This window comes from Canis lupus, chromosome 37 (genome assembly GCF_011100685.1).
Source record: "Canis lupus familiaris isolate Mischka breed German Shepherd chromosome 37, alternate assembly UU_Cfam_GSD_1.0, whole genome shotgun sequence".
Classification (NCBI taxonomy): Eukaryota; Metazoa; Chordata; class Mammalia; order Carnivora; family Canidae; genus Canis; species Canis lupus.
Window position 1 is genome coordinate 478012 of NC_049258.1, and position 13203 is coordinate 491214.

At 36.3% G+C, this 13203-nt stretch overlaps 1 protein-coding gene across 12 annotated transcripts in view; it reads left to right on the top strand.

Annotated features, from left to right (window-relative positions):
- Window positions 1-13203, top strand: part of PMS1 (PMS1 homolog 1, mismatch repair system component) — a 107318-nt gene that overhangs the window by 74985 nt on the left and 19130 nt on the right. For 11 of the 12 annotated variants that reach the window (XM_038585133.1, XM_038585127.1, XM_038585129.1 and 8 more), the window contains 2 exons: window positions 5232-5348; window positions 13000-13122. In XM_038585133.1, the coding sequence (XP_038441061.1) occupies window positions 5232-5348; window positions 13000-13122 (240 nt within the window). The remainder of the gene's footprint in view (window positions 1-5231; window positions 5349-12999; window positions 13123-13203) is intronic. The other variant, XM_038585136.1, reaches the window with a different exon arrangement.

Here is a 13203-nt window from a genome sequence, read left to right on the forward strand (position 1 = left end):
AATTGTTACTATTCAACTGTTCGTTGTTTAAAGTACCTGTGATATGGAAGGTATGAAGCAGGGATACTTCATTCCATACAGTTGCAGATTAATCAGAACCTTACCTACTTTCTCTTATTTTGAATATTGTTCCTTAAAACACCAGCTACTAACTGGCTTAAAATAACAGCTGTAATATCAGAAGCCATCACTTCTTTGTCTTTTTACGCTCATACACACATACATGCAAACACACACACAGGAAATGCAAAAATTATATGCTGACAGTTCCTCAAAAAAGAGTTACCATATTACCCAGCAATTCCACTTCCAGGAATATACCCAAGAGAGATGGAAATGTATTTCACACAAAAACCTGTACATAAATGTTCATAGTAGTATCATTCATAATAGCCGAAAAGTGGAAACAACATAATTGAAAAGTATACCCATAAAATGGAATATTTCTTAACCATTAAAAAAGGAATAAGATACTGATACAACATGGATAAGCCTTGAAAATGTTACGTTAGATGAAAGAAACCTTTCACAAAAGACTATAATGTATGATTTCATTTATATGAAAAACCTAAAGTAGGCAAACTTATAGAGACATAAAGTAAATTAGTGGTTGTCTTGAGTGAAGGTGGCAGGGAATGGAGAGTGACTGCTAATGGGTACAGAGTTTCTCTTTGGAATGAGAAAATTGTTCTAAAATTAGTTGTGATGGTTGCATAACCCTGTAAATATACCAAAAACTATTGGCTTGTACACTTAGGATGGACAAACTGCATGGTTTATGAATTATATATCAAACTATAATATTTTAAAAAATGAAAGAAAAAGGCTGCTTTGGATTTCTTAAAGGAGTAGACAAAGACTATAATTTCTAGCTTATGTAGTGATGTGACAACCAGCAGTCTTAATTTTTAAAAATAGGTAGTTTTCAATTCTAGGGTTACTGTTTTCCAGAAAAATATATTCTATAACTGTTCGCTCTGTCCACAGATTGTTTATTTGGTCCCATTGGGTACCTGACCCTGTTCTTGATACCAGGGACTCAGTCACATTCCTGATTCTTTTCTTCCTCTCCACTTACAGTTACCAAGTCACATCAAGTCTGTTTCATATCCTTTAGTTTATCCCTGTGCTCGTTCCCTCTTAGCAATATGTTTGATTCTGTTACCTCGTCCAGTGAGTCTCAGCCACAATGGGTTTTTTATTTGAGTGCAAGGGGCAGAGAGAGAGAGAGAGTCTTGAGCCGTCTCTGTGCTGAGCGTGGGGTTCGGTCTCTGGACCTAGAGATCATGGCCCAAGCCAAAACCAAGAGTTCACACTTAACCACTGCGCCATCCAGGTATCTTTCAGCCACAGTATTAATATTAGTAAAGTACCAGAGCTTGCAAATGTTTTACCTTAAAAAAATCAGAGGAGTAATCTGTAATTGTCACTTTCACTAACTTGCATTTCATTTTGGCTTTTTGTAAGTGGAAGAAGAAGTGGTAGCATTAGAGCGAGTGTGCCAGGAATTACACACAGTCCTCGGTGTCTATGGGATGTTTTGTGAACGTGAACTTTGTCCATTTTGCATGTCCTCGGTAAAAGTTGAGAATCTCTACGCTGGATTAATGCAATCACATTTTAAAAATCCATATTGCTTTAGCTTCAGTTCTCACTAACTCATTCTTATAAAAGATCTTTTTTATAAGAATATAGTTGATATGTAACATTATGTAAGGCATATAGCATGTTAATTTGATACATTTATATTGCCATAGTAGCAATAATTAGCATCTCTATCATAATTACCATTTCTTTTTAGTGGTTGGGGTAATTAGGTTCTAGTTTCAGGAAGTTTGATGGTTATTATACAATACTGTTGTTAATATTGACTGTATTGTGCATTAGCTCTCCAGGACTTCCTTTCTCCTCTTTGCAAGTGTGTACCCTTAATCAGTATCTGTCCTGCCTCCCTATCTTCTGTCCCCTAGTAACGATCGTTTTATTCTCTCATTTTTACAAGTTTATCTTTAGATTCCACATATGAATGATATCACAGTATTTGTCTTCCTCTGACTCTTTCACATAGCATAATGTCCTTAAAATCCGAGATCTCTTTCTAGCATCCATATCTGATCAGGCATTTTCCCAATTAGCTTTTTCTCCAGTGACTCCGCATTGCATATAAGATAAACTGTAAACTTCTTACAATATGATCAGTTATTCTTGATCTTGCTCCTGTCTGTCCAGCCTCATTGCCAGCAGTGCATATTCTCTGTGCTTCCATGCCTTTGCATGTGCCCTTCCGTCCTGTCGGCACTGCCTGTCCTAGGAGTTGTGGGCGGCAGACTCCTTTCAGATCTCACTGCACAGGAAGTCACCATGTGACATAAACTGAGGTTTCTACTACAGTGCCTCCACTGTGTTTTGTAATAGTGTTCAGCTCTTGGTTTTGCCTTGGGTCGTAAGATCAAGCCCCACTTTGGGCTCCGTGCTCAGCGTGGAGCCTGCTTGGGATTCCCTCTTCCTCTGCCTGTCCTCCTGCTCATCCTCTCTCTCTCTTTCAAATAAATAAATCTTAAAAAAAAAAAAGGAGAAGAAATATATGCATTGAACCTAGACCTCAATTTTTTCATTGTTTATAATTTATTTTTATACATTGATTTCTTCATGTACTTTATATATTTTTTTCTACTTCAGATCACTTTGAAAGCAATACATAATAGTGAAAAGGTGAAATTTAGGATCAAACAACAGTACCTAAATTGTTTTCCTAATTCTGTCATTTTTGCTGTATACTTTGGGCCTAATTACTGCACATCTGTATTTATGTGCATATTAATGAGTGAAAATTATTGGAAATTTAGAAATTGTTAGGTATAACAATCTGTATAATAAGATTAAGTTTAGAACTGACAACTGCGCTCAAAAATATTTTGATTTTAGGATGCTAGGCTAGTAGTTCCCAATCTTTTTAGACTTCTGTTTTTCTGGTGTAGTTTCTTTGATTTGGGGACCCCAATTATTTATTTATTTATTTTTATTTTTTTATTTTTTATTTATTTTTATTTTTTTATTTTCTTTTCTTTGTTAAAAATAGATTTTTATGGAAATAGTTCTAGGAAATATATTTATCTTTATTTTAAATGAATAGATTAAAAATAATTTTGGTTTGAGAATGCATTAGTACCCTCAAGTTAGTTGGAGAGTAGGGAGTATATCACATGGCCATGGAGGGTAACCATACATGAAAATGCATTGGTCTTTGAGAATTCCCAGTTAGGGTCTGGTGTTGGTTTTGACTTATTACTGTCTTCGACTAGAGATGAGAGAGATGTTAGCAGAGTAAAAATATAGTGAGTTTGGAGCCAAAAAAGTTGGGCTCTTAATCATGGTTTCCTGACCTACTGAGTTTCTCTGCGTAGGTCAATCTGTCTGAGCTTCAGTTTTTTTCTTTATAATGAGATAATAGAACTTATGTGAAATAGTTGTGAAAATTAACAGTAGTTTCTAGAATAGTAGTGCCAAGTAAATTCCTCATAAATCGTAAGTCCTATTTGACTAGTATTAATAAAACCCTGAGAATAGGTAAAAGGTTTTCCTGTTACACTAAATATCACGTAGTTTGTCTTGTTCAGTAGTTGTTGTATTGCATCTGTTTTCCGAAGCAGGTTCGTCTTTAAGATTGTAAAAACAAAGTGGTTTATAGATGATACACTTCAACATGCAGAGTCAGTGCTAATTGCCATGTCCAGAAGGCCGTTTCCCTTCACTTCTATCCTTCAGCATGACAATTAGAGGACAACATGAATCCATTTACTTCACCTTTCTTTGTTTTTATATATAATATTGTTAGTACTTCAAACTGCTTATATAGGTTCCTGGTCATGTCAAAGGAGCTCATTTGGCCAGAATCCTTTAGTCTAGTCTGGTCTAGTCATAGTCTCTCTCTCTCTCTCACCTTCTTTACAATCAGATATTTAAATCACTGTGCTTTCACTCACAACAAATAACTTTTCTACATTACAAGGAAACAAAATAAAGGAACATTCTTAACCTCTAGCCATTGAATCTACAAACCTACTTATTTATACACCCATCTTCTTCACTACTTCTGATTCAAGTGTGTCATATTAAGACCCACCCTTGATCCACAGTTGCCTCTGGTTATTGCTCTATCTGCTTTTACTTTACAGTGAACCTTCTGAAATGCTATCTAGGTTCAGATTTTTTATGTTCTTCCTGTAATTACTATTCAGTCATTAAAATTTGGCTTCGTTTGCTCTCCTTGCCTAGAACTGCTCACATCCTTCTGATTGCTAAGTCTTACTCTGGCTACATTGCTGTTTATACCTTGGTCTCTTGACATTAGTCATATATGACTGACTACTTTCTTAAAAGTTTTTCTTGTTCTGTGCACCAGAGTGTCCTATAGCTCTAACTGCCTCTGTGACTGCCACTCCTTTTCAGTCTCTTCTTCCTCTGCAGATCCCTTGAATATTGATGTTTTCTCCTGGTCCTTTACACATTTTTCTCAGGATTTAGGAGGTGCCAGGTGAATATTTGTTGAATGAACAAATTATGTCTATATTGATGGTTTCTCAAGAGATTTGACTATAATTGCATCTTGTTACCTGAACAAATTGCAGTGTATCATGCCTGATGGTGCACTTCACAAACTTTGGTCCAGTCTCTCTTTACCATGATTCTCTTAAACTACCCTAACTATATATTTCCAGTGAAAGAAATCCAAGCTCATTCAACGTTTATGTATATGAGGTTCAGTTAGTATTTTTTACTAACTTTTTATATCAGTTCAACTATTAACAGAAATCGTATAGCTTAGTTGTCCATCCTCAATAAAATTGTAATACCTTACTTAGAGTAACAATTTAATTTAAATATGCCCTGAAGGATATGCTCTATAAAGTCTAGGATTGGGCACTGTCCTTTCTGTTTGCCTAAACCATATGTTTTCATCTTTTAACAACTCTGGGAGATAAATATTCTTAGTCATCTTGTAGAGAGGAGAAAACTGAGGTTAGGGGGAAGTTAAATAAGTTTTATACTATAACATGGATAGTCACTAAAACTCAGAGGCTGACTTTATAGCCCGTGCTAAGTGATACTTCTAAGTGATACTGAAAATACAAGCTGGGGATGAATGCTAAACATAGAAATCAATGGGACAGGTACTTGAGTTTAGTAAATCTAAAGTATGATAAAAACTACCTGTATCTTTCTGTCCCTAGGCAGTTATCTGGCAGAAGACTAGAGTATCCGATCGTCAGGTGGCTCTCCGGGCTGTTCTGGGGACGGCCGTGATGGGCAACATGGAACCGTTTCAGTACCACCCTGAAGACTCACAGGTACATAGCAAAATGCTCTGTAGTGATTCTGGTTTACCAGTGAAACTGTCAAACTATTTTTCTTTTGTGGGGTTGAGGTGGCAAGAAGTTTTTCTTATAACATTTTAATTAAATATATGTATAGGGTTAAAAAAGAAAATATGTAAATAAAGAGTTGAACTCTCTTACCTTTGTTTTCCCTCTCCCATTCTAAATATATTCTCCAGCTTCCTTTTCTTGGTCTCTCAGCTTCAGACAGTGCTTCTTGAGTTCCTATAATGCTAGATGAGGTTAAGAGCATGCCTACCCTTTTACTTGCTCTTCCTTCTCTCGATAATGTCAGTTGTACTGTAAGTTATCAAGCTTAATAACTTTTCTTTTATAACCATTTTTAAGTCTTCCATCTTTTGTTTGAAAATTGATTATAAAAGTTGAAAACTTACATGGAGTATATTCTATGACTACAAATAATTTTAATTGCAAGCTAAGTATTGTGCTAGGATTGCATTTCCTAAGAAACCATATTATGTGTCCATGCCATACAAATGAGAATATTTCTGTTGTTCCAATTAAATGGAATCTACTTTCTTGTTCTCCTGTCAATTGTGCAAAGTTTGTCATATTTTTATTTGCTTTATATATGGACTATCTTACAAAGTTTTTGCTTTTTCTGGGGTTCCCTAGGTTTTGGGTTTTTTGTTTTTTCCTTTTTAAGTGAATAAATTTTCTTCATCATGTCAGCAGTAAAACCTAGCTCTTTTACTTACTCTAGTTACAGCTGGTAATTCATTCTGTTCCATTTTCTTTTTCTCAAGGGGAAGGGGGTAAGGGAACAGGGGTAACTGGGTAACAGACATTAAGGAAGGTATGTGATGTAATGTTCCCTTTTTTTTTTAAACATTAGATTTAGAACTTAATTTCTTATTTGGACTTATTACATGTCAGGTGTTCTGCACAGCTCCCAGTCCTGGAATGTTTTTTCATAGAAATACTAGTTGTTTCCACTATTTCATATATCTCATGCCCTCATTCTTAGTTTTAATTCTCAGTTTCTCATATGTATTTTTAGTTAACTTCCACAGAAAGAGGGCATGAGTGGTAGACTTTTATGTACGAGAATGATATTTTGCACTTTCTTTTGTTGACAGCCTGGTAGATCTAGAATTCTAGATTGAAAATACTGAAAATAATTTTTCAGAACTTTAGAGATGTTGTTTGAATATATCCATTGTTGCTGATGGGAAGATGAATTCATTCTAATTATTTCTTTCTAGCTGATATGTATTTTTCTTTCGGAACGTTCTTAGGATGTTTCATTTCTGTTTCTCAGCTTTTCAAGAGTGTCTCTAGGTGTGTGTCTTTTATTATTCATTTGCTTATTATGCTGCGTACTTGTGAGACCTTTTGAATCTGAAAGACCGTTTCAGCTCTGGGTTATATACTTTCATCTGTCATAACTTTGATCATTTTTCTCTTACTGTTTTTCTCAAGCTTTGCATCTTTTCTTTTTTCTGTAAGTTTTTGGAGATATCTGACACTCTTTTATTCCTTCTGGATTTTTTGGAAACCTTTTTGTTTAATTTTCAAGAGCATTTATTTTTTATTTTTTGTTAAAAGGCTCCATGCCCTGTGCAGAGCCTGATGCAAGGCATGATCCCATAACCCTGAGATCATGACCCAAGCTGAAATAAGAGTTGGATGCTCAACCAACTGATTGAGCCACCCAGGCACTCCTCCAAGGGCATTTTTAAATTTTACTGCTTTTTTTTTTTTTTTTACAACTTTCTGTTGTTTTTTTGGATACAAAATCTTGAATCTCTCTAGAGATACTAAGTTTTATTTCTATTTTTAAATTATTTGTTCCTTAGATTATCTGTTTCTTAGGAGGTCGGTTTGGTTTTCCTCTTTAGGTCTTTTTCCTCCATGCCATCTTTTTCTGTGAATAGGAAGTCTAATTGGGACCTCAGTGTTTGTGGCTGGGCTTACTGAGTGTCAGGCTTCACTTGAGTATTAATTAATCAAGATCCTGGTCCTGTTCCCAGAGTCTGGGGAAGTCACAAGTGCCATCATGGAGTGGTGGCTTAGCACAGGGCACCCATGCTCACTGCTCCAGTTCTCAGTAAATGCCATGTCATCTCTTTCCTTCTATCCCCCATTCCTTTCCTTCCTCTTTTTTTTTCTTCCTAGCACAAAATTAGATTAATTGTAATTGGCTTGTGACAGATTATCCTTATTCAGTTTCTTCATAGAAGAATCTATAAAATAGAATCTGTTTGATTTTGCTTGTCTGCTCACTTTAAGCCTGAAGGCTCTCTGTTCTGTTGTACAGTTGGTTTCTCTGTTCTCCTTTTTTCATAATTTGTTGAAACCACTTTTCTGTGATCAATAGTTCTTCTATTCTCCTTGCCATATTTAGTTCTTTATTATTATCATTTTATTAGTCTTGGATGGAAGCTTGTGCTCAGTTGATGTTCTCCCTGCCTGAGGAACAGTTCGGGCCAGCCTTAGTTGCCTGCCACAGTACCTGGAGCATGTCCATGATCTGACATAGATTCTGTCTTCAGATCTTCAGAACTCCTTTAATAGTTGTTCAGTAGTTTCGGTATACTCTAGTGCCACTTTAGACTGGTTATGGTGGCTGACTTGGGATAATAAAGGTGCTGTCTTGGGATAGTCAGTTTCCCCAGCTTCCTTGTGGCTTTGTGGGACCTTGTGGCCTACCCTGGTAACCCAGGAAGCTTGTGACAGGAGATCCAGACTTGGTATCCTCGGTATTGTGCTCCAGGTATTCTAGGTGTCATGGTTTGGTCTGAAGACCAACATCATTGGTATTAACCTGCATGCTTGTTAGAAATGAAGGATCTCAGGACTCATCCTAGACATAGGAAATGAGAATCTGCATTTTAACAAGGTCTCCACATTCACATTCAAGTATGAAAAACACCAGTTTAGATTTTGATGATGATTTCATGTGTGATTGGAACTATCCTGTTAGTTTCACAATTGGGAATTTTTTTCTGTGATCTTTATTGACATGTGTTGCCAGATGTATGCTTGCCCATTGGTTCTTCAATTTTCTCTTGAGATAGAATTGTATGAGAGCTGATGGTGATCTATCATAGATATCAAAACTTTTGCTGCTACCTTAATGCCTTCTATCCTTGCACAGGGGAATGGAGGAATTTGGAAAGCATGTGTCGCTGAATAGTTCCAGTCTCATGGATTGTTAGAATGATAAACTTTTGAGTGTGTCTCTAGTGAGAGTGATCATCTATCCAAATCCCTCTTCTATCTATGTGCTGCGTATCTAAATGGGTGTTGTATTTATGTTGCCAGTAGCTCCCCATCATCACTCCATGCTTTATGGTCCTGCAAGGAGGGTTGTCCTATATCAGAGTTTCGTTGACCCCTTCTCATTCCTGGCCAAAAGCAATCCTAAGTTGTTTACTAACTGCTAATAGTTCCCCCATCTCACCACACTTCGGTCCTCATTGCATACTTTAAGTTGTGAAACTTGACCACCAAGACCCCTCCACTGTACTGGGATGGCAAATGGATTGGTCATTGGGAACCTTGGATATAGAGAATCTTTATATATCTCTTCCCATAATGTTGAGGGTTCCTTTCTTTACTACAGCCACTTCATGTTGGAGAATCTCTTAATTATGGAAAGTGATCCCAGCTCAACCACTGCTGTGTTGGCATTTATTAGGAGTTCCCCAGTGTGGCTTTGTTAGCTTAGGGAAGCACCTCAGATTTTATTTTTTCATGTTTGTTTTTTGTTTTGTTTTGTTTTTTGACATCTATCTTTTCTCGATATTTTTTTCTCTGCATTATGCCATGCTAAGTTCTGGGTGAATTCCTCGATGCTGCCTGATTTTTATTCCCAAAACTGTGTATTTCCAAGATTCAGAATTTATTCATTTTCCTAGTCTCTTCTAAACTTTTTTATAGCTACTAGTCTTGATTTTTTTTTCATCTGGTTTTTTAAATAATGGATGTAATTTTTATTTACTCTTTTGAAAGCACAGTACACGTACTAATTTCAGAGTTCTTTTCATATTACTCTATCATTTCTACTTTCCTGGAAGAATATTCTCTAATTCTCTGCTGTTTTATATGCTTTGAAACTTTAATTTGCACAATCATCGTGCATGCAGGTTTTTTTGTTTTTGTTATTTTGTTTTTACCCACTCCACATTCTTCCTCCCTGTGGTTTGGCAGACACCACCACCCTCCCGCCCTCAACTCCAAACCAGGTGCTCATATTAGTAGTTCATGCCTTTTGTCCTGCCAAGATTTTAGAGACCCCTTTTCCTAGCTGACTTGGCTTAGCTTTATTCTTGGTTTTGGAGTTATCCATACTTTTTGTTGTGACCTTTGCAAGCAGTTTCTTAAACAGTGGTCAAAGTATTTTTAAGCAATTTGAGAGGGAGGAAAAGGACTGTCTCAGCAGCCCATTTCATATGGAAAGACTGGTTTTAATGTCTTGCCTTGTATGTGTTCTCTGTCCCTATTTCAACATTAGAATCCAATTTCCAACTGACACAGATTATTTCTTTTTTTGAGATAGAGTTGATATATGACATTATTATTAATTTCAGGGGTGCAACAAAATGATTTGTTATATGTATATATTATAAAATGATTATCACAATAAGTCAAGTACATCCATCACCACACATACTTGCAAAAAATTTTCTGACATAGCTAGTTTGTGATCCTAGAGCAGCACATAGAGCTTTTGATTTCAGTCATCACTCTCATGTTTTGCATCCATAACATCTTTATTTTGTTCTACTTTTAAAAAAAAAAAAGATTTTATTTATTAGCAAGAGAGTATAAGCATCGGGGGAGGAGGAGAGGGGGAAGCAGGCTGCCTGCTGAGTAGGAGCCCCTGTGGATCTTGATCCCAGGACCCTGAGCCGAAGGGAGATGCTTAACCAATTGAGCCACCCAAGCGCTCCTACGTTGTCTTACTTTTAAATGGTTCACTCTTTTGAGATTTTTGTAAAAAATGATTTTTTTCTGTTGCTGTTATGTATTTGCAGTTGGGATGGGGGTGAAGGACTTTCTGCATGACCTTATTCCACTGTCCTGAGCAGTACTTACATTATTGCTTTAGAAACATAACCTTGTGTTCTTGAGATTAACTGAAATAGGAAACTGTTAGGAGACCAGTCAGGTTTACTTCAGTAGAAATCAGAGGAGAGGAGAGGTGGTGGGTTTGACAGATTGGGTAGGTAGCAGGGCTCATTATTATGCCAAAGGATATAGGAGGAGCCAGTTGTACAGCAGGGCAGCAGTGGTGTCAAGTATTTTATCAAATTTTGACTGTGATGAGAATGATAAGATTTTTGTGACAGCTAGTTAAAAATAGGGGTGAAAGAAATAGAGGCTGTACATCTATATCTTAGTATCACTGGTATACGTGTATAGATGTGAATGAAATTACTTGGAGAGTAGAGACCAAGAAAAAAGGCTCTGATGCAGGAACTCGGGGCCATCATCATTTATAGGTGGTAAGCAAAGGAGAGAAATCAGCAAACTATACTAGAGAGGAAGTGTCGGGGGGAAGCGGAAAGACCAAAAGAGAAGGCAGGAACAGGTGATGCTTCCCAGATGAGAGAATTGTCATTAGTGCCTGGGTCTGCAGAGAGCCAAATAAGAGAAGACTGTGTGTCTGTTGGAGTTGGCTATTGCAGGTAGTAGAAACCAGATTATGGAGGGTTGGAGATGAGGGAAGGAAGGAAGAGGTCCATTGTTGCATAGAAGTCAGGGGAGAAGTATTGCCTTCATTTTTGTTTTGCTTCCTAGGTTGAGGAACACTTAGGTACAGAATTTTGTATGGTCGAATATTTTATTTGGTTGCACTGATTTGGTCTGTCTGTCTCTCTCTCCTTTTCACTGATTTGGTCTCTAACAGACATTCTCTTTCCATAACTACTCTGATTTTCATTTTTAGTGCATTGTATAAGACTTTGCTCTTTGATTTTACTTTTCCATATAACTTAAATACACTTTGTTCTTAGCCATTTTTAAAGCTCAGTATTCGGAAATGGTAATAATTATTCAGTGGACAACTAAGATGGCGTAAAAGGAAAACACTAGCAAATTACCAATCTTTGCTTCATTTTATTTTTCATTCTTACCTATTTGGGGCAATTTTAAGTCCACAAACCCAGTAAGTCTTTCAGAGACTAAACAGGTGCTTCCTGATGCTCAGCAGGTGCTTTAAGAAGGGTCTCATGTTACCTGGTAAATTATACAACCATTTCTAAATACTGTGAAGTTTTTATAGTTAAGTAGTATTTTGTAATGAATTATCCCGCTTCATTAATTTATTTTTGAAATTGGCACAGTTTGGCACTGTGACTGTAGTGCACTTAGTGTTCTAAAATTGGTAATGTAGCTCCTTAAACACTTACTTCCAGGGGTTGGGCTAGCTATAGACACAGATGGCAGCCTACCCACTGTGTTGATAAAGAGCCTCATGGTTTCTGCTTTACCTAAAAATAGCATCTTCGCTGACACTCACTTTCCTAAGCCTGAGCTGAAATTTTACTATTAGTGTTTCTTAACAGGTTAATATAAACACATCTGTATCTAGCTGTTTCAGATAAGAATATAGGCTTGTATTTTAAATAACTAAGATCATATAGTTAGTAGAGTAGAGCTAGGATTTAAATCAATTTGTCTCTGTTCGGTATTATTAACAACTCTCTATATTACCTTTAAAGGTAAAAAGTAGGAGCATTTTTCATGGCTTCTATCTCCTCAGTCTCTCTCTTTTCTCTGGTATTTTTTCTAGGATACTTAATCATTTTCTCCTTTCTTTTCATACATTTGTAAAATAGAGAAAGAGCATAAAAATAATTGGTTTGATTGTAGGAAAGTTCTCTAAACAAAAATGAAAATAAAGTACTGCAATCAGTGTCAAAGAATAAAAGATTTTTTAATTGAGAAATGAAAACCCAGTCAGATTAGCTCCACAAGATAGAAACAGCCACTTCTTTACAGGAAAAGGTGGCTAAAAAGGAAAGGACGAACAGCTAAAAGAAAGTTACAATATGAAGAAGTTTTAAATGATAAAAGAAATTTTAAGAAGAAAGAAGATAGGGTTGAACGTAGAACAGTATTTATTTATACTTTATGTCCTATGACAGTAAGACATATGTCCATTCATGAAGCTTTATGAATGCCATTTTTTTCCCTTAAAATAGAGTTGTAGGGCAGCCTGGATGGCTCAGTGGTTTAGCACCGCCTTCAGCCCAGGGGCGTGATCCTGGAGACCCGGGGTCTAGTCCCTCGTCAGGCTCTCTGCATGGAGCCTGCTTCTCCCTCTGCCTGTGTCTGTGCCTCTCTCTCAATCTGCATCTTTCATGAATAAATATATATTAAAAAAATCTTTATTTTATTTATTTATTTTTTTAAATACAGTTGTAGAGTTGTTGACTTAGAGGCCAAGAACACCAATGTAATATGCTTCAGTATTTTAGTTAAGGTTAATGTTCAAGACATGGTTATCTGCAAGTATATGACTCTTGAGACCTAAAGATGAAAAGCAATTTTATTTTTTTATACCTTTTATATTGTATACAGCCAGACCCCTGGAACAACCTTCATTGTTGACAATGTATATTAGTTCTGTAATTATTTATTATAATTGCAGATTTATCTAAGTGGATTTCTTCCAAAGCATGATGTAGACCACTCTTCAACGAGTCTTTCAACCCCAGAAAGGAGTTTTATCTTTATAAACAATCGACCAGTACATCAAAAAGACATATTAAAGGTAATCTGTGTTAGGGAAAAAAAAAGTACTACTTGGATCAGAAATAAAAACTCTGTCATTTGTCAACTTGTTATAAGGGCT